At 43.1% G+C, this 27,121-nt stretch overlaps 2 protein-coding genes and 1 long non-coding RNA gene across 36 annotated transcripts in view; 2 read left to right on the top strand and 1 right to left on the bottom strand.

The window, feature by feature from the left end:
- LOC110524680 (neuronal cell adhesion molecule) overlaps nucleotides 1-6,522 on the top strand; it is a 112,355-nt gene extending 105,833 nt beyond the window's left edge. For all 33 annotated transcript variants that reach the window (XM_090233767.1, XM_090233709.1, XM_036979734.2 and 30 more), the window contains 3 exons: nucleotides 554-685; nucleotides 828-906; nucleotides 3,970-6,522. In XM_090233767.1, the coding sequence (XP_090089893.1) occupies nucleotides 554-685; nucleotides 828-906; nucleotides 3,970-4,216 (458 nt within the window). In that variant the 3' untranslated portion in view covers nucleotides 4,217-6,522. The remainder of the gene's footprint in view (nucleotides 1-553; nucleotides 686-827; nucleotides 907-3,969) is intronic.
- Nucleotides 1-27,121, bottom strand: part of LOC149985565 (uncharacterized) — a 191,236-nt gene that overhangs the window by 133,639 nt on the left and 30,476 nt on the right. The gene's annotated exons all lie outside the window — the stretch shown is intronic.
- LOC110524655 (contactin-1a) overlaps nucleotides 18,802-27,121 on the top strand; it is a 123,336-nt gene continuing 115,016 nt past the window's right edge. Inside the window, exon 1 of the mRNA XM_021604503.3 lies at nucleotides 18,802-19,036. The gene's annotated coding sequence lies outside the window, so the exon portion shown is untranslated. The remainder of the gene's footprint in view (nucleotides 19,037-27,121) is intronic.

The raw sequence follows: 27,121 nt of genomic DNA, 5'->3' as shown, positions 1-27,121 counted from the left end.
TGTGGTTAACATTTGGTTTTTGTTTGTAATGTGTGTGTACTGTGTGTGTGTGTGTGGGGGGGGGGGGGGGGGGGATGCATGAGCAAGACTGAGAGGCAGAAAGAGAGGGAGAAGACGCAAATGTTGTTTGCGCCAGGCACTGTAGAAGTCAAGCTGTTAACCGTCTTCGATACGCTCTGCATTCATGTGCCTGTAACTTCCGCAGACGGGATGTATAACATAACATCACTAACACACCACTTGTCTTTTGCAGTAACACTATGTGACAATTTCCAAAACAATAAAATACTTACAACGAGTTCTTTGGAACCTATTTTCATACTATCATGTACTTCTGTCTCCTCCACAATCTCCTTTAGTAGCCTTGATGACAATAGAAGATGTCTGAAACACTTGGGAGTTAACAAAACTTTATTGTACATTAGATTTTCATTGTACTCCAGTGCAGGAACTCAACGTTACTTATATATTTCCTTTCTCAATTAAAGCAACAGTCGTTAACAGTCGTTAACAGTTTTCTGATATCCTCTTCCTTCCCTCTGTGCCTGACCAGCTATGGCAGCCCGACAGGTGGATATTGCAACTCAGGGCTGGTTCATTGGCCTGATGTGTGCCATCGCTCTCCTCATCCTCGTTCTCCTCATCATCTGCTTCATACAGAGAAACAAGGGAGGAAAATACCCAGGTGGGTACTTTTGGTTGGCGCATAAAACACGCACGCATACACACATGCAAACAAGCACACGCACGCACGTTGTCGCCTTCATATCCATCACCCATCTTAGGCCGTAGTAAATGACACATTTGATGAATCCCCCCCCCTCCAGTGAAAGAAAAGGAGGACGCTCACACAGACCCAGAGTTCCAGCCCATGAAAGAGGATGACTGTACTTTCGGGGAATACAGGTGAGAAACATGACTCTCCTGGAGCCTGTTAGGGCCCCAATTCTTCCCTGCCCCAAGCCCCCCCCCCGCCCCCCCAAACCACCCCACCAAGCCCTTGCTCCCTCCCCAGACCTGGTTCCTGTCAGCAAGGCAGGCGCTCTGGCCTACCCATCCTAACAGCTGACCTCTACTTGCCGCGGGACTACCATCATTCTAACAGGGATTCTGGTTTTGCAGACGTTTGGAGCTACACTGTAAAGCACAAGCCTCTTCTTTATGGAAGAGGTTGGGTAAGGGGGACAGGGACGGGGAGGGATTCTTCTCCGCTTAGTGTGTCGGTGGCTTGGTGGCCAGATCGATATTGTAGTGTGTTTGACTGTGTTGCGTCATTCGATAAGCAGGATATACAGTATTATTCAGGTCTACGTTTTAGGGGTTTAGGTTTTTCGGGGACTTTTAAAAGCTTTCCCTAGAACAGTCAGGAATATTTTTGAAGAATAACTTTCAGTATTCCAAGCTGGCATGCATAGATACCTGCCCCACTAATGTCAAATTTGTAACCAAATGAATACCTTGTAACAAATACATTGTGCATATAAATATACAGTAGCTTTTGTATTATGGAATATACGGACATACTTAATAAATTAATATTTGCATACATATGCATACTGTACAGGTATTACACTCATCCCAGTTGATATAAGCTCTGACTAACTGCAGTTAATCTAGTTATGCTTGCTATAGCGCCTTCTAACTGCTTTTCAGGCTGATTGCTTTTCCAACCATGCACGCAGATATTAAGAAAAATGAAGCACTTTACTTATTATGTGTAGCGTTTTGGAAACATTATTTTGTACCGGTCCAGCTTTTTTCCAATTTGTATGACATTTTTTCTTTTTTTCTTCTTATATTTGATATTATTACTTTTTGTATCATGTGTTTTAAACATAAATGTGTTCTATAATATACATTCTATCTATGCTGTAACACATAAATACACTACACCGCCAAAAGTATGTGGACACCTGGAATGGTCTAGAATGTCATTGTATGCTGTAGTGTTAAGATTTCCCTTCGCTGGAACTAAAGGGGTCTAGCCCGAACCATCAAAAAACTGCCCCAGACCATTATCCCTCCTCCACCAACATTTTATACACCTGTCTACAACGGGTGTGGCTGAAATAGCCTCATCCACTCATTTGAAGGGCTGTCCACATACTTTACACAGTGTATATGGAATTATGGATATATAGTGTTGTGTGATGTGCATGGCGTGATGAAGACCGTATATAAAACTCGCTGTAGGCAATAATGTCTTGAATGAAATCATAGATATGTACAGTATAAGTCATCCAGTATGAAGCTATCGGCGTGTTGGAGTTAAAAGGCCATGTTGGAGTGAAAGATGTTATGTTTCAACAAGGCAAAAAGCTATTCTTGTCCTGTCCACATCAAAACTCTTATCTAGTTTACGATCGTAACACGAGAGACAATAAGCTACTGATGGGCCAAATCTGTCCATTCAAATAGCAAAATAATAGACAATATGACAGAGTGTATATTGTTGAAATAACAAGTATATATCACAAGGCTAAATGTGTAATATAGAGTGCCTTTGTGAAAGGAAATCAAATGTTCCACCCATGGGGCTTTATGTCAATAAATACTCATCTAACTCTACTAAGCTGTTCCGGGTTTGGCTGTAGGCGTGCATAAATCCTGTGCTGTAACTATGATGTAGCTGTTGACCTTGAACGCCAGTGGCTACCCTTACAAGTGAGAAATGTGATGTTGAAGAGAGATACATACTGCTATGCTATGTTTGGATGGATGTGTGGGTGCTGTATGCTTAGACCACAGAAGGGAACAGTGAAACCCACGTGAAAACACTGATGGGTTAGCAACCAGTGCAGGCTTGTCTCATCTGTGCATGCTGGTTGGGGGGGGGGGGGGGGGGGTTCGTGATTATCTCTCTCTGCCTGATCACTTCCTCTGCACTCTGTTTATGTGGGTCTCAGACAAGGTAATGAAGGGTACTGCAAGACTGGCATGAGAGGAGTGACGAAAGGGCTGCTATACTGTGATATCGTTCTGATAAACAGTACTTACTGCCACTTGGAGAAAAAGGCCTGCTGTAAAACCACCCCAGAGTTACACCACTGTCCTTGTCTGTGCTATAAACTGTCATTAACTGTCATAAAGCCTACATAGTGGTGTCATAACGTATCATCATCATTGGTGTCCAATGCAGTGCTTTCAGTCGTTAATCTGTAGTAAGATTGCATCCTGATGACATTGGATTTCTTGTCGAGTAATGTTTTATTAGCTGACATAACCTGTTATGACTGGCTATAACAGGTGTAATAAAAGTGTGATAGCATTATGAAGGCTTTATTGAAAGAGAGTCCACCTGCTATTCACTCTCATGAATCATCGGCTGACATTGATTTGAATGTTGACTAGACTAATGTTAATCCTCAAAGAAAGCTTTCTTTGCAGTTTCTTCATTTGTTTGCAAAAGTGTGATTATTTGTTATTTATGCTTTTGGGGGACGTTTGGCTGACAATTAATTTGCTTTTCATGTGATTGCTTATTACATCTTTGGATTTTCAGTTTGTCATCGCAACTTTTGTTGGGGAGAAACGTTTCTGTCTGGCAATACAGCAAATATGTATTATTGTCGACCTCGTGTCATGGCTTCAGGGGAAATAAGGGAATGGGTATGATTTTGCTTGTATTCCCCTGTTGCGTGATGAAAACCAACTACTCGCTCACATCATTCTTTTTAGACTTGGGGCTAGATTTGAAAAAAATGATGAAAAATGATACTGTTAACATCCACTGTCCAAATTTCAACCCAATTCAGGATATAAACAAACATTTTCATAAGCTGTGGAATAATACGTTTGAACTTTTTTTTTTCCTGGAATTAGACACATTTGAATACTTGGGTAATGGTAGTAAAATTAATTAGGAAATTACTTCAGTGCTCCATCTAAAAAAAAAAAAAAAGGCCATACACTAAAATCCTTGTTTACATCATTCTGTCATCATTTCACCTGCATGTCGTTTTCTCCTAGTGACACTGAGGACCATAAGCCGTTAAAAGGGAGCCGCACACCGTCTAACGGGACGGTGCACAGGGACAACAGTGACGACAGTTTAGTAGACTACGGCGGCGATGGTGGAGACGGCCAGTTCAACGAGGATGGGTCTTTTATTGGACAGTATAGCGGGAAGAGCTCCGCCAGGGACACTGCTGGGGGCCACGAAAGCTCAGAGGCCCCGTCCCCTGTTAATACCTCCGCTATGAACTCCTTTGTGTAGCCGGCTGGTTGATCAGTAGGTCAGCCAGGTGGAGGGATAGGCAGCCAGGCCAGTAGGCGGTGCTGCAGTAAACTGAACTCCTTTGTAGCCAGCTGGTTAAACAGCCAGGTCCATAGGTTTGTGTAGCCAGACATTTGGACATCCAAACCTGTAGGGGCTCTCCAGTGACTGTTCCCTTCGCCATCTTCACAGGGCTGTTCCTCACGTCACCTTGTGGCTTATTGTCATCCCATGCCCCGCCCATCCGCACACTACTGTCACAAACACATAGGAGACTTCTTAATTAAGAGACACATAACAGACACGTGTGAGACTCTCTACACTGGAGGATTGTACGTTATCATTTGGAAATCACTGAATTTGTGGAGGGATTGCGGAGACTGTTCCAACTCTTTTATTCTCTGTAGCCTGTTGACTTAGTAGCGACCACTGAAATGATGCACAAAGACATATTAACACAAATGAGTCGATTATTACATGGAAGCTATTGTCTATTTATCTTTATCTTGCTATAGGGTACACATTTGAATTATTTGGGTTTGCCATATGGTTTTTCCGGTCAAAGCATTATCTTGATATTAGTGTGTGTGTTCGAGATACTTTGTCCTTCAGGGCAACCGCAAAGAGGCATCAGTGTCTGTCGACATGGTGGTGAAACATGTTACTAAGTACATGAACATCATTCCATGTCTTTTTGCAAGACAGTTGCATCTACCGTGCAGGATGATGTCCAGTGAGCTCCTAAAAGTATTCTCCTGCCTGAATCTGTGATTCCGACTCCAAGCAGGCTCAATCAAGCTTGACTCAAGTTACATCAGTCGCTGCATCCACGCCCTCACCAGGGGATGCTGGTGCCACTTTAAATGGGGGAGGACAGGCTCGCCGTAATGGCTCAAATTAAATTAACGGGACGGTATCAAACACCAGCCTCCACTGGTGCTCACATGTCACCTTTGTTTTGATCACTGCAAATGCTGAAGTGCGGCATGCTGTCATGACATCATCATCATAACCTTTGACCTGCATGTGACCTTACTTCCTGTGGTTGCACATCCCATGACCTGACGGTGACTTTATGGCTCTTTCTGTGCGACCCAAAGTGCATGTACTGACATCCAACTATTTTCTTTCGCTTTTCTTTCAAAATGTTGCGTTTATTTGTGGTGCTGTGTGGCCTTCAGCAGTACGGTGCCTTTTAATACAGAACTCTGATTCAGTTCAGTCTAGATTAATTCACAAAGAGACCGTTTTACCCAGAGTTCAGTGAGTGGAATGCCCATAAAGCAATAGTCATACTCTGAGGATGATGGGTTCAGCTAGGAAGGATGAAAGGATGGAGGACTCCATAAATTAAGGAATAATTCATACAGTCATCTTTTGAAAAGCTTCAAAATGCTTCTCCCTCAGATAAGCGGCTTAGGGTTGCCATATTGGACACGGTCAAGGCTCTGTACATTTTTTCAAGGTTCGGGTCACCTACGAAGTGTTTGATCATATTTCTGCGCTGTGTGTGCGTGCGTGTTGAGGGGATAATATTCATGCGAGTCACTTATACTAACTACATTTGATGGCCTTTGGTGTGATAAGGGAAGGGATCGAGATGTTTATTTTAACTTGCATCAAGTTTTACGTTGTTGTTTTTTTTTGAATGAACATTATCTGTCGCATTTGTAAATATATACTCTAATTGACTGTACAGAAAACCACTGCAAGAGGAGCTTAAAATGGATAGTTCAGCCAAACATTTGATCAACTATCCCTTTTAAGAGCCTGGGAGGCAGAACTGTGCATGAGAAGGTTTTGACTGGCTAAGAGAGCTGTGTTCAATATAGACTACTTCTATAGAATAAATATACATTTTTTTGTTACTATTTCTTTTTTTCTTTGCTGTGAACATTGTGCATTATTGTAACTAACAGGACAAGACGTTGCTCATGAGTTCACATTTGGATGGTTTCCACTTGTCCGCGATATCGTTGTGTTTTTCCCGAAATGTCCCTATTTTGTACTAAATGAAACCATTACAGTACTCTGGAAGCCTTGAGATGTAATGGACTTTGGAGTGTAAGAGAAGTACCCCTCGATGTACTGTGTCATTCTGGTTTGTGTTGCTTATATGAGCAGCACAAGGTCTGCCAAACTCTTCCACTTTGTGACCGTATTGAAAATGGTTTGGTGTTCTTATTCTAAAACAGTTTCAAGGTTTTTACTAACAATTTATTTGTATTTAAGTTTCTCCACGTAGTGAAATAACGAATTTCCAAGTAACTTGAAATATAATGAATGAATAAAGTATTATTATCTTCTTCGATGTCCATTCTATCCTTATTGTGAAACTTCATTCTGACTGTTCTAATATTCGTAATGTTCTAAATTAAACAGCAATGCAATGGAAGCCAATGGAGCTTTGCAAATTATATGATAAAAACAATCTCATGATAAAGATAAAGTAGGTGCTACACAATGGCTCCATAAATATTCTATTATATTACACTACGATAAAGTGTCAAAACGGCAGTATGTTTTGCTCCACAACAGACCAACTCGTTGGCAATGGGAATAAGCATCAACGAAGAGGACAAGGATTCCACACCTTCACAGAACTGGGAGATAAGGTGTGTGTGTGTGTGTGTGTGTGTGTTGGTGAGGGGTTCCTATGCTGAATCTCTCGCTCTGGATCTCTCATCACTTATTTTCCCACTGCGCTCTATGTATCGGGGGATGGAGGTGTGTGAGCGCGTGTGTGAGCGCCAAACCAGACTTTGATATGAGACGAATGCTAAACACTTTGGGGGTGCTTATTATACCTGGGATCTTTTTTGAGATGAGGGACTACACGAGGGAACCTGGGTGAAATGAAAGCACAAGTCAGTTTACAAGGCGCGTCAGGGCTAAGACACTCCCCGGCAGGAACAGGAACAGGTAGCAGTAGTCGCTCCAAAAACACACAGATCACAGGGTAGCACAGTGTGAGACAACACCATCCTATGCTGCGAGCCAAAGGATGCAGGCAACTTATGCAATGCAGTGAAAGTATTAAGTCAACCGTAGAGTCTGAAGTATGCTGCTAGCCTCACAGTAAACTGGAGACAGTAAACTGGAGACAGGAAGGGGGAGACCTAGTCAGTTGCACAACTGAATGGACTGAACCGAAATGTGTCTTCTGCGCTTAACCCAACCCCTCCGAATCAGAGAGATGCGGGGGGCTGAGAGAGAAAGAGAGAGACAGGGAGAGGAGAGGAAGGGGAGAGCGAGAGGAGAGGAAGGGGAGAGCAAGAGGGCAAAGAGGAGGAGAGCGAGAGGAGAGGAAGGGGAGAGCAAGAGGGCAAAGAGGAGGAGAGAGAGGGAGGAAGAAGGAGAGAAAGAGTCATACACAGACAGGGAGAGAGATCGTGTGAGGATGGAGACTGAGAGAGTCCTGATGAAACAGAACAGCTCAGCCATATTTGTTGGCGTTCACTTGTTGACCCTTGCGTTTCCACTATGGTCATGCACTGTATGTATGGGTGTAACTGGGAGCGAACACACAGACCATCTGGTGTGCCATCACACACATACACACACACAGTACACTACACTGGTGTCGGGAAGCAAGAACGTCTGGTGGGGGGCTCTTGGACCACTTCTCCGTTTGGCAAGGACACTTGGCCTGTTCACTTTGCCTTCTCTCTCTTTCTACTGCATGGTTAAATTCATTGGGAGTAATTATTTCACGGATGACTTCTCAGTAATTATAGCAGTTGATAGAACAGCTATTCAAATCTTCCTGGATGCACAGAGAGAGAACTAAATGGATGCTCTCAAACGGGAAACTTTCAATTGGACCAGCATGTATTATTTTGTGGATATAAATGAACAAAAACAATCATAACTTTAACCCAGAAAGGTGGCTATTGTCCTCTAATCCTTATACAGTATCGTACAGACGGTAATTGCCATTTGTGGACTCATCATTGCCATCTCATCACACAATATGTGGAAGACTGATTTGTATTCTAGCCTTTACTGCCACCTAGTGATTAAAAAGCAATCATACGGATGAGGAGATAACAAACAGGATCATTACCGTCTCAATGTGAAATAAAAGAATGACCCAGTGGAGGCTGCTGAGGGGAGAACAGCTCGTAATAATGTCCGGAACAGAGCAAATGGAATGGCATCAAACTCATGGAAACCATGTTTGTTTGATGTATTTGATAGCATTCCACTGATTCGGCTCCAGTCATTACCACAAGCCCGTCCTCCCCAATTAAAGTGCCACCAACCTCCTGTGACGAGCACGGAAGTGTACATCCAAATGAAACTATTATTTGATTTTGAAACGTTTTCAGATTTTCATAGGATGGATAATGTTATGCAAATAAAATCATGACATACTGAATGACCTTCTGGGAGCATCGAAGGTAAGTGATCTGACACGAACCAATGTCAATATATTTACAATATAACCAAATAATTGGACATTATTCTACCACATGGTCATGCACCACAACACAGTTCCCATATGCTGTTGTTTTCTTTTTGGTCCTCGATTACATGGGCTCCCTGGTAAGAGGCTTAGCTATTCATTTTCATGACAACAGAGTCATATTATCTGTGTGTTTATTGGTGATCATTACCACCGAAACAGCAGCTGCCCTCTTTAAACCTTTACAACCCTTCCCTCCATCCCTCTCCTTTCAGCCATCTCCCTTTCCCAATCCTCCAGCGTCGACTGCATCACCCCAACCTTCCCCCTACAAATCCCCCCCCCCCCCCTTTTCCCATCCATCTCTTCCCTATCCTAATCCTTCCTCTCTTCTACCCCAACCCCATCCCTACATCTTCATTCCCTCCCCCATCCCCTGTCCCACCCCTACAACTCCTTCCTATCCCCAACTCCCCCTCTTTTCCTCCCCCCCTATCATCCCAATCCTCTGCGGACTGATCAGAGGTTCTGTGTCGACAGTATGTCTGCCATGACACCCATTAGCCATTAATTCCCGGCTGGTACTGCCTCCTCCCCGTCCATCCACCTGATTTACTGTTCCTGTTCAGATAAAAGCCTGTGGTATGCTCCATGTCAGGCTGTGCATTGCCTGCTTTTAACAGGAAGAAAAAGAGGAAGAATGAAGGGGAAAATATTTGGACAATCTGCCAATCTACGAGGTCAATGATCTACTAAAGGAGATGCTTGGAAAAATACACGACATCTCTATTGCTATTACTGACTTTATTGTCCCCAAGGGGAAATTTTGTTGCAGTGCCAGGTACTGAATTTAAAGTGGCGTTTAAATACAAAACAAAATGGACAATACAACTTTCATAACAGTTACATACCAATACAAAAAATAATAATAATTATAATAAATAAATAGTGTTGCCTAGCCTCACGGAGTTGAAAGGAACATTAGCCCAAGCTATTTAGGAGGGATATCACACCTGACACAAATGATTGTCTCGTTCTGTTTTTCCTGCTGAGGGGTGCCCTATACCTGCGCCCAGAGGGGAGTAGTTCAAAGTCCAGGTACAGGGGATGGCTTGGGTCTAAAATGATTTTTGTGAGCCTTACAGAGGGCTCCAACCTTAAAGATCTCATCCAGGCCTGTCTGTTTGACTCCAAGTACCTTGCTTGCTGTGGTGATAATCCTTCTCATCATATTTCTCTGGCTGACAGTGGCATTGCAAAACCAACAAACAATACAAAAAGTTAAAATACTCGCAATAAAAGATTTGTAAAACAGAGCCAATATAGTACAGTCTACATTAAACGATCCCAGCTTTTTGAGAAAGTACAGTCTCTGTTGGCTCTTTTTGCCGATCAGGTCTGTACATTTACTCCACTGAAGCTTACTGTCCAAAAGGATACTCAGATATTTGTATTCCTCTATGATTTCTATATTCTGACCAAGTGAAGAATAAATAAACATAAATATGGGTTATATTTACAATGGTGTTTGCTCTTCACTGGTTGCCCTTTTCTTGTGGCAACAGGTCACAAAACTTGCTGCTGTGATGGCACACTGTGGTATTTCACCCAATAGATATGGGAGTTTAACTAAATTAGTTTAATTTAAAAAAATGATTTCACCTTTATTTAACCAGGTAGGCCAGTTGAGAACAAGTTCTCATTTACAACTGCGACCTGGACAAGATAGAGCAAAGCAGTGCGACACAAACAACAACACAGAGTTACACATGGGATAAACAAACGTACAGTCAATAATACAATAGAAATGTATATGTACAGTGTGTGCAAATGTAGGGAGGTAAGGCAATAAATAGGCCATAGTGGCGAAACAATTACAATTCAGCAATTAAACACTGGAGTGATAGATGTGCAGGAGATGAATGTGCAAGTAGAGATACTGGGGTGCAAAGGAGCAAAAAAAAAAAAAGAACATGAGGTAGTTGGGTGGGCTATTTACAGATGGGCTGTGTACAGGTGCAATGATTGGTAAACTGCTCTGACAGCTGATGCTTAAAGTTATTTAGGGAGATATGAGTCTCCAGCTTCAGTGATTTTTGCAATTCGCTCCAGTCATTGGCAGCAAAGAACTGTAAGGAAAGGCAGACAATGCAGGAGTTGGCTTTGGGGATGACCAGTGAAATATACCTGCTGGAGTCCGTGCTACATGTGGGTGCTCCTATGGTGACCAGTGAGCTGAGATAAGGCGGGGCTTTGCCTAGCAAAGACTTATAGATGACCTGGAGCCAGTGGGTTTGGTGATGAATATGAAGCGAGGGCCAGCCAATGAGAGCAAACAGGTCGCAGTGGTGGGTAGTGTATGGGGCTTTGGCAACAAAACGGATGGCACTGTGATAGACTACAGTCGTGGCCAAAAGTTTTGAGAATGACACAAATATACATTTTCTGCTGCCTCGGTGTCTTCAGATATTTTTGTCAGGTGTTACTACAGAATACTGAAGTATAAATACAAGCATTTCATAAATGTCAAAGGCTTTTATTGACAATTACATGAAGTTGATGCAAAGAGTTGATATTTGCAGTGTTGACCCTTCTTTTTCAAGACCTCTGCAATCAGCCCTGGCATGCTGTCAATTAACTTCTGGGCCACATCCTGACTGATGGCAGCTCATTCTTGCATAATCAATGCTGGGAGTTTTGTTTGTCCACCCGCCTCTTGAGGACTGACCACAAATTCTCAATGAGATGAAGGTCTGGGGAGATTCCTGGCCATGGACTCAAAATATCAATGTTTTGTTCCCCGAGCCACTTAGTTATCACTTTTGCCTTATGGCAAGGTGCTCCATCATGCTGGAAAAGGTATTATTCATCACCAAACTGTTCCTGGATGGTTGGGAGAAGTTGCTCTCGGAGGATGTGTTGGTACCATTATTTATTCATGGCTGTGTTTCTAAGGCAAAATTGTGAGTGAGCCCACTCCCTTGGCTGAGAAGCAAACCCACACATGAATGGTCTCAGGATACTGTTGGCATGACACAGGACTGATGGTAGCGCTCACCTTGTCTTCTCCGGACAAGCTTTTTTCCGCATGCCCCAAACAATCGGAAAGGGGATTCATCAGAGAAAATTACATTACCCCAGTCCTAAGCAGCCCAATCCTGTACCTTTTGCAGAATATCAGTCTGTCCCTGATGTTTTTCCTGGAGAGAAGTGGCTTCTTTGCTGCCCTTCTTGACACCAGGCCATCCCCAAAAGTCTTCGCCTCACTGTGCATGCAGATGCACTCACACCTGCCTGCTGCCATTCCTGAGCAAGCTCTGTACTGGTGGTGCCCCGATCCCGCAGCTGAATCAACTTTAGGAGATAGTCCTGGCGCTTGCTGGACTTTCTTGGGCGCCCTGCAGCCTTCTTCACAACAATTGAACCGCTCTCCTTGAAGTTCTTGATGATCTGATAAATGGTTGATTTAGGTGCAATCTTACTGGCAGCAATATCCTTGCCTGTGAAGCCCTTTTTGTGCAAAGCAATGATGACGGCACGTGTTTCCTTGCAGGTAACCATGATTGACAGAGGAAGAACAATGATTCCAAACACCACCCTCCCTTTGAAGCTTCCAGTCTGTTATTCAAACTCAATCAGCATGACAGAGTGACCTGCAGCCTTGTCCTCGTCAACACTCACACCAGTGTTTACGAGAGAATCACTGACATGATGTCTTTTGTGGCATGGCTGAAATGCAGTGGAAATGTTTTTTGGGGGATTCAGTTCATTTGCATGGCAAAGAGGGACTTTGCAATTAATTGCAATTCATCTGATCACTCTTAATAACATTCTGGAGTATATGCAAATTGCCATCATACAAACTGAGGCAGCAGACTTTGTGAATAGTAATATTTGTGTCATTCTCAAAACTTTTGGCCACGACTGTACATCCAATTTGCCCAGTAGAGTGTTGGAGGCTATTTTGTAAAGGACATTGCCGAAGTCAAGGATCAGTAGGATAGTCAGTTTTACGAGGGTATGTTTGGCAGCATGAGGGAAGGAGGCTTTGTTGCGAAGTAGGAAGCCGATTCTAGATTTAATTTTGGATTGGAGATGCTTAATGTGAGTCTGGAAGGAGAGTTTACAATCTAACCAGACACCTAGGTATTTGTAGTTGTCCACATATTCTAAGTCAGAACCGTGCAGAGTAGTGATGCTAGACAGGCGGGCGGGTGTGGGCAGAGATCGGTTGAAGAGCATGCATTAAGGCTTGGACCCAGTGACTCCCCTCCTCTTCCTCTGGACATCGAGTGAGGTCCGGCGTACTCGGTCCTGGATTCGAGGCATCGGGCGAGGCGTCTCCTGTCCCTCATCGACTGCGAGGGGTACAGCCCAGAGGAGCGGTGAGGGGTTCCTGCGTTGGGCATCCTGGACAATTCGCTGACCAGGGATTTTCACCGCCGGCGCACTGACCGACTCGCACTGCATCCCTGTGGTCGTCTCAGAGGCCGGTGACATCCTGCTCGGGGGAAGGAGAGGGGTACTGTCATGGATCCCTCCGGTACTGCTGCTCATTCTGTTCACCAGCTCCGGAGGTCTACGTCACCGGCCTTCTAGGCGACACTGAATTTGATTCATGACCACCAACCCCGGACTGTCTTGTCTCATTATCCACACCTGGTTCCCATTCCCCGATTAGTATGTGTATATATGTGCCTTCTATTCCGCATTGTCCTTGTTGATTATTTCCCCATGTCCGTTGGTCTTGTGAGTACAGTACCTGTGCTCTGTTGTATCGACTTTCGTGCTACTTGTTTTTGTACACTTACTGGTCTCGTCCCGTGTATTATTTATAGGTTTACACCTCGCTCTTTTGTTTGGGGTACATACCTGTGTTTTGGGACGAAGCCCAAAACAAACACGTGTATATATATATATATATATATATATATATATATATATATATATATATATATATATATATATATATATATATATATATAATATATATTCATATATATATACACGTGTTTGTTTTGGGCTTCGTCCCCGTCGTTTTCATGACATAATTTTTTATGGGTGGAGAAATATAAACCCCTATTACGTATTCCTGCGCCTGTCTCCTATCATTATACAGCGTGACACTAGATCCTCAGCAAACAGTAGACATTTGACTTCAGATTCTAGTAGGGTGAGGCCGGGTGCTGCAGACTGTTCTAGTGCCCTCGCCAATTCGTTGATATATATATATGTTGTTGAGGGTGGATCTTAAAGCTGCATCCCTGTCTCACCCCATGGCCCCGTGGAAAGGTGCGTGTTTTTTTGCCAATTTTAACCGCACACTTTTTGTTCGTGTACATGGATTTCCTTTTTTCCCTCAACACCACTTTCAATCAATTTGTATAGCCAAATTGAGTCAAAAGCTTTTTTGAAATCAACAAAGCATGAGAAGACTTTGCCTTTGTTTTGGTTTGTTTGTTTGTCAATTAGGTTGTGCAGGGTGAATACGTGGTCTGTCGTATGGTAATTTGGTAAAAAGACAATTTGACATTTGCTCAGTATATAGTTTTCACTGAGGAAATGTATGAGTTTGCTGTTAATGATAATGCAGAGGATTTTCCAAAGTTTGCTGTTGACGCATATCCCACGGTAGTTACTGGGGTCAAATTTGTCTCCACTTTTGTGGATTGAGGTGATCAGTCCCTGGTTCTAAATATTGGGGAAGATGCCAGAGCTAAGGAGGATGTTAAAGAGTTTAAGTATAGCCAATTGGAATTTATGGTCTGTGTATTTTATCAGTTCATTGAGGACAGCATCAACTCCACAGGCCTTTTTGGGTTGGAGGGTTTGTATTTTGTCCTGTAGTTCATTCAATGTAATTGGAGAATCCAGTGTGTTTTGGAAGTCTTTAATAGTTGATTCTAAGGTTTGTATTTAATCATGTACAGTTGAAGTCGGAAGTTTACATACACTTAGGTTGGAGTCATTGAAACTTGTTTTTCAACCACTCCACACATTTCTTGTTAACAAACTATAGTTTTGGCAAGTCGGTTAGGACATCTACTTTGTGCATGACACAAGTACGTTTTCTAACAATTGTTTGCAGACATATTATTTCACTTAATATTCACTATCACAATTCCAGTGGGAAAGAAGTGTACATACTCTAAGTTGACTGTGCCTTTAAACAGCTTGGAAATGTTCAGATTAAGTCATGGCTTTAGAGGCTTCTGATAGGCTAATTGACATCATTTGAGTAAATTGGAGGTGTACCTGTGGATGTATATCAAGGCCTACCTTCAAACTCGATGCCTCTTTGCTTGACATTATGGGAAAATCAACAGAAATCAGCCAAGACCTCAGATAAAAATTGCAGACCTCCACAAGTCTGTTTCATCCTTGGGAGCAATTTCCAAATGCCTGAAGGTACCACGTTCATCTGTACAAACAATAGTACGCAAGTATAAACACCATGGGACCACACAGCCGTCATACCTCAGGAAGGACACACGTTCTGTCTCCTAGAGGTGAACGTACTTTGGTGCGAGAAGTGCAAATCAATCCCAGAACAACAGAAAAGGACCGTGTGAAGATTCTGGAGGAAACAGGTACAAAAGTATCTATATCCACAGTAAAACGAGTCCTATATTGACATAACCTGAAAGGCCGCTCAGCAAGGAAGAAGCCACTGTTCCAAAACTGCCATGAAAAAGCCAGACTACGGTTTGCAATTGCACATGGGGACAAAGATCGTGCTTTTTGGAGAAATGTCCTCTGGTCTGATGGAAAAAAAAAGCTTGTTCGCAAATGGATCTTCCAATTGCACAATGACCCCAAGCATACTTCCAAAGTTGTGGCAAAATGGCTTAACAAAGTCAAGGTATTGGAGTGGCCATCACAAAGCCCTGACCTCAATCCTATAGAATGTTTGTCGGCGGGTGAGATTAGGGAGGCCTACATACCTGACTCAGTTACACCAGCTCTGTCAGGAGGAATGGGACAAAATTTACCAAACTTATTGTGGGAAGCTTGTGGAAGGCTACCCGAAACATTTGACCCAAGTTGAACAATTTGAAGGCAATGCTAGCAAATAATAATTGAGAGTATGTAAACTTCTGACCCACTGGGAATGTGATGAAAGAAAGGAATGCTAAAATAAATCATTCTCTCTACTATTATTCTGACATTTTACATTCTTAAAATAAAGTGGTGATCCTAACTGACCTAAAACAGGGAATTTTTACTAAACGTCAGGAATTGTGAAAAACCGAGTTTAAATGTATTTGGCTAAGGTGTACGTAAACTTCCGACTTCAACTGTATATGTTTTTGCTGTTTTTCTTTGTTTTAGAGCCAAAAAGATTGTGAATCTGTTGTGTTTTAACCATACGTCTCAGTTTTGGATAGATAACTGTTCATATTGTTGTTTGTTAAGTGTATTCCAATTTTCCCAGAAGTGGTTAGTCTATGGATTCTTCAATTACATTGTGCTGATTACTGACGTACTGTTCCTTCTTTTTCCGTTGTGTATTTCTGTATTGTTTTAGGCTCAAGTTCTCTGGGTCGCTATGTCTTAGGTTTTTGCATTCTTCATCAAACCATTTGTAATTGATGATCATTTTCAGGTTTTCTGTTTGACATTTTTAGATTTGATAGAGAAGCTGAGAGGTCAAATATACTGTTTAGGTTTTCTACTGCCAAGTTTACACCTTCACTATTACAGTGAAACGTTTTGTCCAGGAAGTTGTCCAAAAGGGATTGAATTTGTTGTTTTTTGGTAGGTTTCCACACTATTTTCCTTCCAACTGTCACGAACTTCGCCGAATGTGGTGCCTCTTCCTGTTCGGGTGGTGCTCGGCGGTCGTCGTCGCCGGCCTATTAGCTGCCATCGATTCCCTTTCCGTTTGTTTCTGTTTATTGGGTAATTGGGTACACCTGTTTTGTGTTAGAGTTTGTTTGTAGGCTATTTAAGGGCACTAGGCCCGCTGGGTATTTGTGCGGGCTTGTTTTTTGTTACTCTGTTGGATGGTGTCTTTTTTCGTGTATGTATTCTCCGGACTATTTTGGTCCTGTTGTTTGGGCTGGTAAATTGTATGCGCCCTGTGTGTTGGCGTGACCGTTTTGATGCGCCGGAGAATAGATTTGACAATCTACTGAACCCTGCTCTCTGCGCCTGATTCCACCCACCACTCCTAGTTAATCGTAACACCATCTGTAGATTAATATTATTCAGTTCCTTTGGCTTTGATGCCTCATGATATACTGTAGTTTTGCTCTGTTCAAGAAGACTGGGAATTTGCTGGGATCTGATAGGGGTGTCAGTGGGCTGACTGTGAACGCTCTGAGAGACTCTGGGTTGAGGTCAGTGATAAAGTAGTCTACAGTACTACTGCCAAGAGATGAGCTATAGGTGTGCCTCTCTCTCCTTCTGTAGTGTGATCAAAGGTTGAGAGAGTGTCTGCTCCTGATGTGAAGAGTCTGGCCCTTTGTGTTCATATGTAAATGTGGCCTTTTCCACCACAGGCCTGAGAGACCGAGATGATAATTTTTTATGATTCCTCTGTGACATTTCCATATGGCTGACGAATGGTGAGCCAAGACACGCACATCTGTTAAGAGGCCAACCGTCTGACCCCTCAGAGTGTGTCCCCTTCTGCTGATCAACGATAGCATACCCAGAGTTTATTAAACTGAAATGGCACTACATGAAGGGGTAATTTCACTATTTTTTGTTGTTGTTGATATCCACCATTAATCAGCCTATTTTGCAAATACACCTTATAGTTATCCCACTGGCAAGCCTGTGTTTACTTCCTGGCAAAGTCTCAGGATCATGCAAAATGCTTTGAAATGCCCCTTTAATGTGATGGTTTCCCCCTGCATCGCTCTCTAATCGAAGGAGCTAATTCCTTGGGGGAGCTAGCTGATACAGTCAACAGAGGCTCTCACAACCCTAGGTCAGTGTACCACCAGTGTGTGTGTGTGTGCGCACCACTGGGTGGGTGTATACATGAAGTGAGAGTGCTTTTGTTCTAATAATCTGACACTAATGCCCTCTGTCTCCTCCCCTCCACCTGATATCCTTATGGCACCGTGGGGGATTGTATCCCCGTCCTCACCTCCCACCAACCTGAACACACACACGAGCGCACACACGTCCCATGTGGATTTGGATTTCAGGGATGGAGATACCTTGGGTTGAGTCCCAAAGGGGATCAGTAGAGGGTTAAATCATGACATCCCCCTCTCCTCTTCAGACTCTTCACTCTTTTTCTCTTATACTTCTCCCTCCCCCTCTCTCTCTCTCTCACTGTCTCTCTCACTCTCTGTCTCTCTTTCTCGCACTCTCTCTGTCTCTCACTCTCTCTTTCTCTCTCTGTCTCTGCCTCTCCACTTTCTCTACCACATATGTGACAATTACCTATTCTCAGTTGGGTGGAAGCTGTTTATGAGTCACCCTGGAGATTGATAGAAGACAATGCCATTCATATCCTACTGTATGTACACTGCCATGTTTCTCAGATGAATGACAGTTATTCGAAAGATTGACATACAAATCTTGGATTACTGGTAGAAAAATATCCTTGAGGACATTATATTTTATACAATGTACACCGTACCTAGACATTTTTTGAGCATGTCATCATTGCTGATTTAAATGTTTTCGCTGTAGGCCTAAGCATAAGCATTGGTGCCAAAATATAATTGAGGGCCTTAAGTATATTGTATACATTCACAGCAATGCAATGCTTGTAGACATGTTTTGAGGATGTCATGTGGATTGGGATTGAACTTTTTTTTAATTACTAGTGACCTACTCTCTGTGAGCCTTGTTTGTCTCCGCTAATCTTGATAATAGCCCACATCTCTCTCATATCTCCAATCACTTAGACTGCTTCAGGCAACGTCGTTCTCACATTTGAAAATATATAATGATGCCTACACACTGGGCACATCCAGGTTGAATCAACGTCATTTCAATGAAATTGGAATAGACGTTGGAATAGACGTGGAATAAACATTGAATTGATGTCTGTGCCCAGTGGTATGCTATTCCATATTAAAATAGGCTACAGCCTTTTCCCATTGAAGTACTGACATCATCCAGGTAGAGTTCATGTTTAGGCAAAATGAAAACGATACCATCACACTGCAGAATATGTCATATAACACTTAGCTATGATCGATCCTCCTTTATGTTGTCAGATCTCTTCTGTTATGAACACATATTTTGGACTGGGTGGCTGCGCCTGTCGCCCAATGAAAGTTCCGTATAGCGCCCCCTATAGACATCCGTCCAATCGAAGAGGACAAGGGCAGAGACGCAGCTGCCTGTCAGTTTCTTCCCTGCTCCTAGTTCCTGAGCACCCGGCGATGATCCAGGCGTGAGTCGTGAATGTACACCGACGGACGGATCGTTCGCTATTGCAGGTAAGAAGATGACAACTTCAGCGATTCTATATACCCCCCCTCCCCTCTAGAAAAGCTGTGTCTTTGCAGCACGGGGCAAAGCAAGGGGAATCCGTGTTGTTTACAATGATTGAGATGGGGACGAAGTGATGGAGCCTACCGCAATGCAGAATCGTGTACAATTTAGACAAGTTTGTGCATCTTGCATCCTCGCTCTGTTATTCCCGACTGCAAAACTGAGACTATACAGATGATCTTGAATGGATGCTGTTTGCACATTGACATGAAACGTTATTCTGGGTGACTTTGGTAGCATGCATTTTCCGTGCACGGACAGACAAGACAGTGCGCTTGCTCCATGGTCTTGAAGGGAGGAATAGTGGGATTGCATTTTTATCCACATTACGGATGATTAGCTACACACCTGTGTACGTTGTTAATGAATGACATTCATAAAACCTTAAACATATAAAATAGCCTAGCGGTGCTGCTTATCTATCCCTATTCGTTAGGATATTGTTATTATAGGCTAGGCAGCAGGATATTTAATGCTTCTCCTATTCTTTCCTAGTAATTGATTTAGAAACAGTCGGCGATTCACTGTAAACAGACCAATCCCTGCAAGATGAACATTGTATTTATTATGAATTATACGTAGCAGAAAATATAGGTCGCTGGGTTCACTGTAGCCGACTAGTTGGAGCCCCAACAGACGGCGATAGCATATCCCAGCATCATCAGGAAATCACCTCAACCACTAGAATGTCAGCCAGGTTGTCAGCCAAGGTACCATGTCATGGGCGCGTCCTGCCTGGGTGTTCGCAGTATTTTTGCAACTGAAGACTACACTGACGGCCTAGTCTGTACTATAATAGATGAGGTATAAACGATTCAACATGACAGATGCAATGGACATGCTGGACTGTTGGCCAAGAGCCAATTCAACCCAATGTATTCAGTTTCATAAATCTGACATGAACTGTCAGAAGGATTTCATGGGAATGCTTGTCATTTTGATAGGAATCCTATAAACTGGACTGCTAATGTAATGCATCTTCTGTTGTCCCGTGCCCTGCAAAGTCTGACCAAATTCCGACTTGGTGTATGAGGAATGATAAGGCTCCTCCGGGCTCTTGCTGCTGTATACCATAACAGACCTGAGTTGAAGTAGTATTTATTGTCTCTCGGATACTTCAGCTACTTGATTGAGCTTGCCTGGCACAATGGAACCAGTGTAATAGTTCCCGAAAGTAAGTTACTATGATGTCAGTAAATGTTTCCCTCGTTGCTTTGGAACAGTTTCAGCACAGTCAAAGCAGCCAGAGAAGCTATATGAGAAACACATTACATAACAGTCACTGTCCCTCCAAGACATGTCTGGCTCTGCCCAGGACCATCATGTGTCCTATCATGCATTTCAAATTTGCAGCCTCAGTGGAGTTGGAGCTGTCCTTGGGTTTGGGGAGTCCTCTGTCAGTGTTTTTGTGACACAACTGAACCCAGAGATAGGTCCAGAGAGGGCATCCTTTGAAAAATGCTCGCTAGCAGAAATGCCAGTAGCAAGGAAAAACACATTTTAAAATTTTTAACATTTGATTCTATCTGTGGCTTTATCATGGTGTCGGTAAACCTCTTGAGTAGAGGAGACCAAATGCATTGGCTACACCAGTGGTTCCCGTAACTTTTTATAGTCCCGTACCCCTTCAACCATTCATCCTGCGTATCCCCTCTAGCACCAGAGTCAGCGCACTCTCAGATGTATACAATACGTTTGTTAAACAAGAATGAGTGTCAGTTTTTGTCACAATTCCGCTCGTGGGAAGTGACAAGGAGCTCTTATAGGACCAGGGCACAAATAATAATATAATAATAATCAATACTTTTGCTCTTTATTTAACCATCTTACATATAAAACCTTATTTGTTCATGGAAAATTGTGAATAACTCATCACAGGTTAATGAGAAGGGTGTGCTTGAAAGGATACACACAACTCTGCAATGTTGGGTTGTATTGGAGAGAGCCTCAGTCTTAAATCATTTTCCACACACAGTCTGTGCCTGTATTTAGTTTTCATGCTAGTGAGGGTCGAGAATCCACTCTCACATTGGTACGTGGTTGCAAAGGGCATCAGTGTCTTAACAGCACGATCTGCCAAGGCAGGATACTCTGAGTGCAGCCCAATCCAGAAATCTGGCAGTGGCTCCTGATTAAATTACATTTTCACAGAACCACTTGTTGCAATTTCGATAATGCTCTCTTGTTCATATATCGGTAAGTGGACTGGAGGCAGGGCATGAAGGGATAACGAATCCAGTTGTTTGTGTCATCCGTTTCGGCAATGTACCTGCGTAATTGCACACCCAACTGACTCAGGTGCTTCGCTATATCACATTTGACATTGTCCGTACGCTTGAGTTAATTTGCACAGAAAAAAAATCATACAATGATGGAAAGACCTGTGTGTTCTCCTTGTTAATTCAGACAGAGAAGAGCTCCAACTTCTTAATCATAGCCTCAATTTTATCCCGCACATTGAATATAGTTGCGGGGAGTCCCTGTAATTCTATATTCAGATCATTCAGGCGAGAAAAAACAGCACCCAGATAGGCCAGTTGTGTGAAAATTAAGGTCAGTAAAGAAAACGTTAAGCTCGTCTCTCAATAAAAAAAAAAGTGTCAATACTTTGCCCCTTGATAACCAGCAAACTTCTGTATGTTGTAAAGGCGTTACATTGTCACTGCCCATATCATTAGATAGTGCAGATAGTGCAGAAAATAAGTTCAGGGGCCTTCCTTTAACACGGTTAACCATTTTCACTCTAGTGTCCAAAACGTCTTTCAAGCTGTCAGGCATTCCCTTGGCAGCAAGTGCCTCTCGGTGGATGCTGCAATGTACCCAAGTGGCGTCGGGAGCAACTGTTTGCACGCGCATTACCACTCCACTATGTCTCCCTGTCATACTTTTGCGCCGTCAGTACAGATAGCAACATGAGCAGCAGCTGCATTTGGTTAGTGGAATTCCCGCGAGAGAGTAATGGTTAATGTGATTGGATGTTAATTATTTGACTGTGATACCTGTATTTGACATTGTGTCGTTATTTCGCTGAAGACTAGATGGTTGAATTTTATCTTTGGCAGTGAAATGAGGCTACTCAGACGAGTAAAAACTTCACTCAAATGTATAGCCCCGTTGGAAAATATCAATATCTGTTTGAAAATGTGAAAAAAAGTACAATAAATAAAAATGACAAATAAAAAAAAATATATATATATATATAATTTTTTAAAATGTGAATGACATTTTTATTTGGTGTACCCCCGACGGCATGGAGCATACCCCTGGGGATACACATACCCCAGTTTGGGAATACCTGGGCTACACAATAGAGCTTGGGCCTGCTACATGGTCTTGTCTATTATTCTGTCTTCTTGCCTATTAGGCATTATGCCAACCTCACAATTGCAACATCATCAAAACATGAACCATATGTTTATTTTCAGACTGAGATACTTTGAGTGTTGCTCTTTTTTTGTTGGAGTACTTCAGGTCAGAAAGGTGGTCCTTTTTGTGTGATATTACTGAATTGGTACAGCTCCATAACAAATGGACTAACCCTCTTAGCCTTAAATAAGTGATTTAGAAAGCAGGGAAGTTGAAGTCATGGATGGCTGCCATTTGAGATTAAAGTCATTCAAAGGACTTTTTGTGAGATTTGATTTGTCCCAAGATATCCCTCCCCAAATCCAAGCTTTCCAAAGACCCTAGGGAGTCAAAGGATTAGCTGGTCAGAGAAAACTAATATAGTCGTTTTTTGAGATTTGGGTTTGATAATGAAGGTACTCTGGGTCTGGGACTCAGGTGCCGCTGTTTTCAAACCCCACTGATACTCTGTAATCTGAAAGTTAGCAATGTTAACAAGTACATGTAAAATCCCATAGAGAATGCTAACCAAATGCTAACGAGCGCATTGCATTTTGTACAGTTTTTGACCTAAACTGTATAAGTATACAAATAAACAACACCTTAATTGGGGCGAGTGGGCTTGTGGTAATGGCTGGAGCAGAATAAGTGAAATGGTATCAAATATGGTTTCCATATTTTTATGTAGCTATGCAAGTCAGTTATTAAGAACAAATTCTTATTTACAATGACGGCCTAGGAATAGTGGGTTAACTGCCTTGTTCAGGGGGAGAACGACCGATTTTTACCTTGTCAGCTTGGGGATTCGATCTAGCAACCTTCCGGTTACTGGCCATACGCCCTAAACCCTAGGATACCTGCCGCCATGTTTGATACCATTCCATTTGCTCCATTGCAGCCATTATTATGAACCATCCTCCCCTCAGCAGCCTCCACTGCTACTCCCAGTTTGCTGCATGCAAAACAATTATATTAGCCAGCAAGGTTCTTGATCCAAGAGGGGATTCTCTTCTAACCACTTAGCTAGATAGCGAACTAGCTACTAAATTAGCAAACCAAATGCACAACTGTGGAGCATTTAGCACATTTTAGACAGTTAACTTAATAGTTGTAAGATATCTAGCTGGCAAATATTTAGTTGTGAAGTCCATACTGTAACTAGATCACCTGGTGCATTCTGCACAACAGTGAGTGACTCACAAGGCTCTGGTCTCTTGTCGCTCTGTGCTTGTAAACAAACACCACGTGACACTTGACTGGGGACTATCATAAGCTTCATAATAATGTGACAGGTGAAAGGAAGAACGCAATGTTCTTTATCTCCTAACGTAATGCACAAGATGATTGCTGGTATTTACTTAAAAAGTAGCTACAAATATTAAAATGAAATATTGTATTAACGGTATTGAAAAACCATCCCGTGTCTTTTTCCAAATACCCCAGTGTACGGTATATACTGTATACCGCCCAAGCCTAACACACACACACACACACACACACACACACACACACACACACACACACACACACACACACACACACACACACACACACACACACACACACACACAGACTCCCCCCCTCCCCCCGCACACGCACACACAGCTCTAAGCCTAAGTGCTGTAACGATGGGGCAAAAACCCTTTCCCCTTTCCTTATCCCGCTGGCAAACATGTGACACTCTTGTCTTGATGGTCTCTTCAGATTGCTCAGAAATTTCACCAAACCTCCATCAATAAAGAGAGGATCACTAATGGTACCGCTAGCTGGCTGGCTTTGTGAGAGAGACATGACGTCTTCTTCTCCCTCTTCTTCTGTTTGCTCGGAGACAGACCCCCCCCCCCCCCTCTGTTCAATCCAGAGGGGGGGAAAGGCCCTCAGTCCGTCCCTACTGCCTTCTCTGTGCTCTCTATCGTCTTTGTATGTGTTTAGTCCCCACTGCCATCTCTGTCTGTGCCGCAGGCCTGTCATTCTCTACGTCTGTGGGTTGTCCTTCTCGCTCATGTATCAGAAGGGTTGGTCCATTTAGTTCTTTGTTCGAACCCAGAGAGAGAGAGAGAAATAAAGGTTGTCAGTTAGTCCCCACTGCTATCTCTGTATGCGTATTGTCCCCACTGCCGATCTGTACTGTATGTTAGTGATGTGCGGGTTGACTCATGACCCGTAGTCCCTGTGGCTGTATCCGCAGGGCAGGGGGGTTAAGTATCATTAAATATTTTGTGGATGAAGGGGCAGATTGAATTAAGAGAAAACAAGACCTTAAACAAGTCCATGAATGTATAATTCTTGTGCAATTTATATTTGTAGGATTCATGGAGGTTCATCTTTCATTATTTCAGGCTATCTGGCATTAGTGCGTAAGCCTATGGCCTAACTATATGCATGCCAAATAGCCTACAGGCCAGTCTCCAAATGCTTTTTGGGAACGGGCAGAAAAGTTAATGGAGATCCTCAGAGGCAAAAATGACAATATCTGCCGTTTAAAGAGGATGACAGCAGTGTTATGTGTGATGATTGTGAGGCGCTATACAAATTCGACAGCCACGAGACGGGGACTTAAAATAGGCCTATGGCACGTCAAGGGGAATGTAGCCTAGTGTTCAGATGAGTTAAATTTTAGGGGTTTAGAACCCCTCACATACTGTAGCTTTAGTATGAACTCCTGCAGAATTAAGCATTTTACACAGTAAAATAATAAACCGAATGTAGGCTACATTTCGACTCAGGAACAGGAGTGGATAAATAGGATTTATTTCGTTCATTATCTTGAGAGAATGTAAATGTCTGTAGAGGTGCTGTCTTTATCAGCATCATAAAGCTGACAGTATTTTAATCGTATATATATTATGCATCCAAGTCGAACTGAAATCGAGTCAGTAACATTGGGCTTTCTGTTTTTCATTTTTTACAACCGGTCAACCTGATGCCATTTGAACATTTTGCACAGATAATGTTGCATCTTATCCCCGGTCCCTAAACGTCTTTGCTCAGTGAAAGAAGCAGAGGTGACAGAGAGAACTTGATCAACGTCAGAATGATTGTTTCAATCTAGTTGTCACTCTATCACATTACTATGTTGAGCAAGGGTTTGTTTAGTCTTCTATGGCAACATATAGGCTAATGACAGAAGAGAATCTGCATGTAGCCTATTTAATTATAGACAAGTTGACTAACAAATATTGTTCTATATTTGCAGGTTAGGGTGGGGGGCGGGCCTCATATCGTCACTTTATCACACACAGTCATGCGGGTTGTGGATGGGTTATTAGAAATTGCGGGTGGGTGCGGGTGAACAAACCGCTGACCCACACACCACTACTGTATGTGCTACAGGCTTGTCATTCTCTCTCTGTATGGGTCCTCCTCAACCCTGCTTTTCCTGTCGCCGCCCCCACAGGGAGGCCAAATGATGGTTTGCGGCTTTGAATCCAGATAACGTTTTCGGTGGCACTTCTGTGGGTGCCTACCTAGTGCCTACCTGTGTCCAATGATTTCAGCTGCTTTAGTTTGTTGCTAGGGCTTAGAAGGGCTAGTTATTATCTTTAAGGAATCACTTATTTTCAAGGCACTGAACTTGAAGAGGTGCATTTAGTGTGTGTTTTAGTGTTTGTGTGGATGCGTGACATCCAGCCCTGCAGCCCATAATGTGTCCACACCATCTCTATTTTTAGTATGATAGGTAACGTAGCCATGCCGAGGAGTGGGACAATGATAGGTAACGTAGCTCTGCCGAGGAGTGGGACTATGATAGGTAATGTAACCCTGCAGAGGAGTGGGACTATGATAGGTAACGTAGCTCTGCCGAGGAGTGGGACTATGATAGGTAATGTAACCCTGCAGAGGAGTGGGACTATGATAGGTAATGTAACCCTGCAGAGGAGTGGGACTATGATAGGTAATGTAACCCTGCATAGGAGTCGGACTATGATAGGTAATGTAACCCTGCTGAGGAGTGGGACAATGATAGGTAACGTAGCTCTGCCGAGGAGAGGGACTATGATAGGTAATGTAACCCTGCAGAGGAGTGGGACTATGATAGGTAATGTAACCCTGCTGAGGAGTGGGACAATGATAGGTAACGTAGCTCTGCCGAGGAGTGGGACTATGATAGGTAACGTAGCCATGCAGAGGAGTGGGACTATGATAGGTAACGTAGCCCTGCAGAGTGGGACTATGATAGGTAACGTAGCCCTGCAGAGGAGTGGGAGTATGATAGGTAACGTAGCCCTGCAGAGTGGGACTATGATAGGTAACGTAGCCCTGCAGAGGAGTGAGAGTATGATAGGTAATGTAGCCCTGCAAAGGAGTGGGACTATGATATGTAATGTAGCCCTGCAGAGGAGTGGGACTATGATAGGTAATGTAGCCCTGCCGAGGAGTGGGACTATGATGGGTAACGTAGCCCTGCAGAGGAGTGGGACTATGATAGGTAATGTAACCCTGCAGAGGAGTGGGACTATGATAGGTAACGTAGCCCTGCAGAGTGGGACTATGATAGGTAATGTAGCCCTGCGGAGGAGTGGGAGTATGATAGGTAACGTAGCCCTGCAGAGTGGGACTATGATAGGTAACGTAGCCCTGCAGAGGAGTGAGAGTATGATAGGTAATGTAGCCCTGCAAAGGAGTGGGACTATGATAGGTAATGTAGCCCTGCAGAGGAGTGGGACTATGATAGGTAATGTAGC

The sequence above is a fragment of the Oncorhynchus mykiss genome, chromosome 1, assembly GCF_057628025.1.
Source record: "Oncorhynchus mykiss isolate SJ-2025 chromosome 1, ASM5762802v1, whole genome shotgun sequence".
Taxonomy (NCBI): domain Eukaryota; kingdom Metazoa; phylum Chordata; class Actinopteri; order Salmoniformes; family Salmonidae; genus Oncorhynchus; species Oncorhynchus mykiss.
This window is presented reverse-complemented; position numbering and strand designations above follow the sequence as displayed.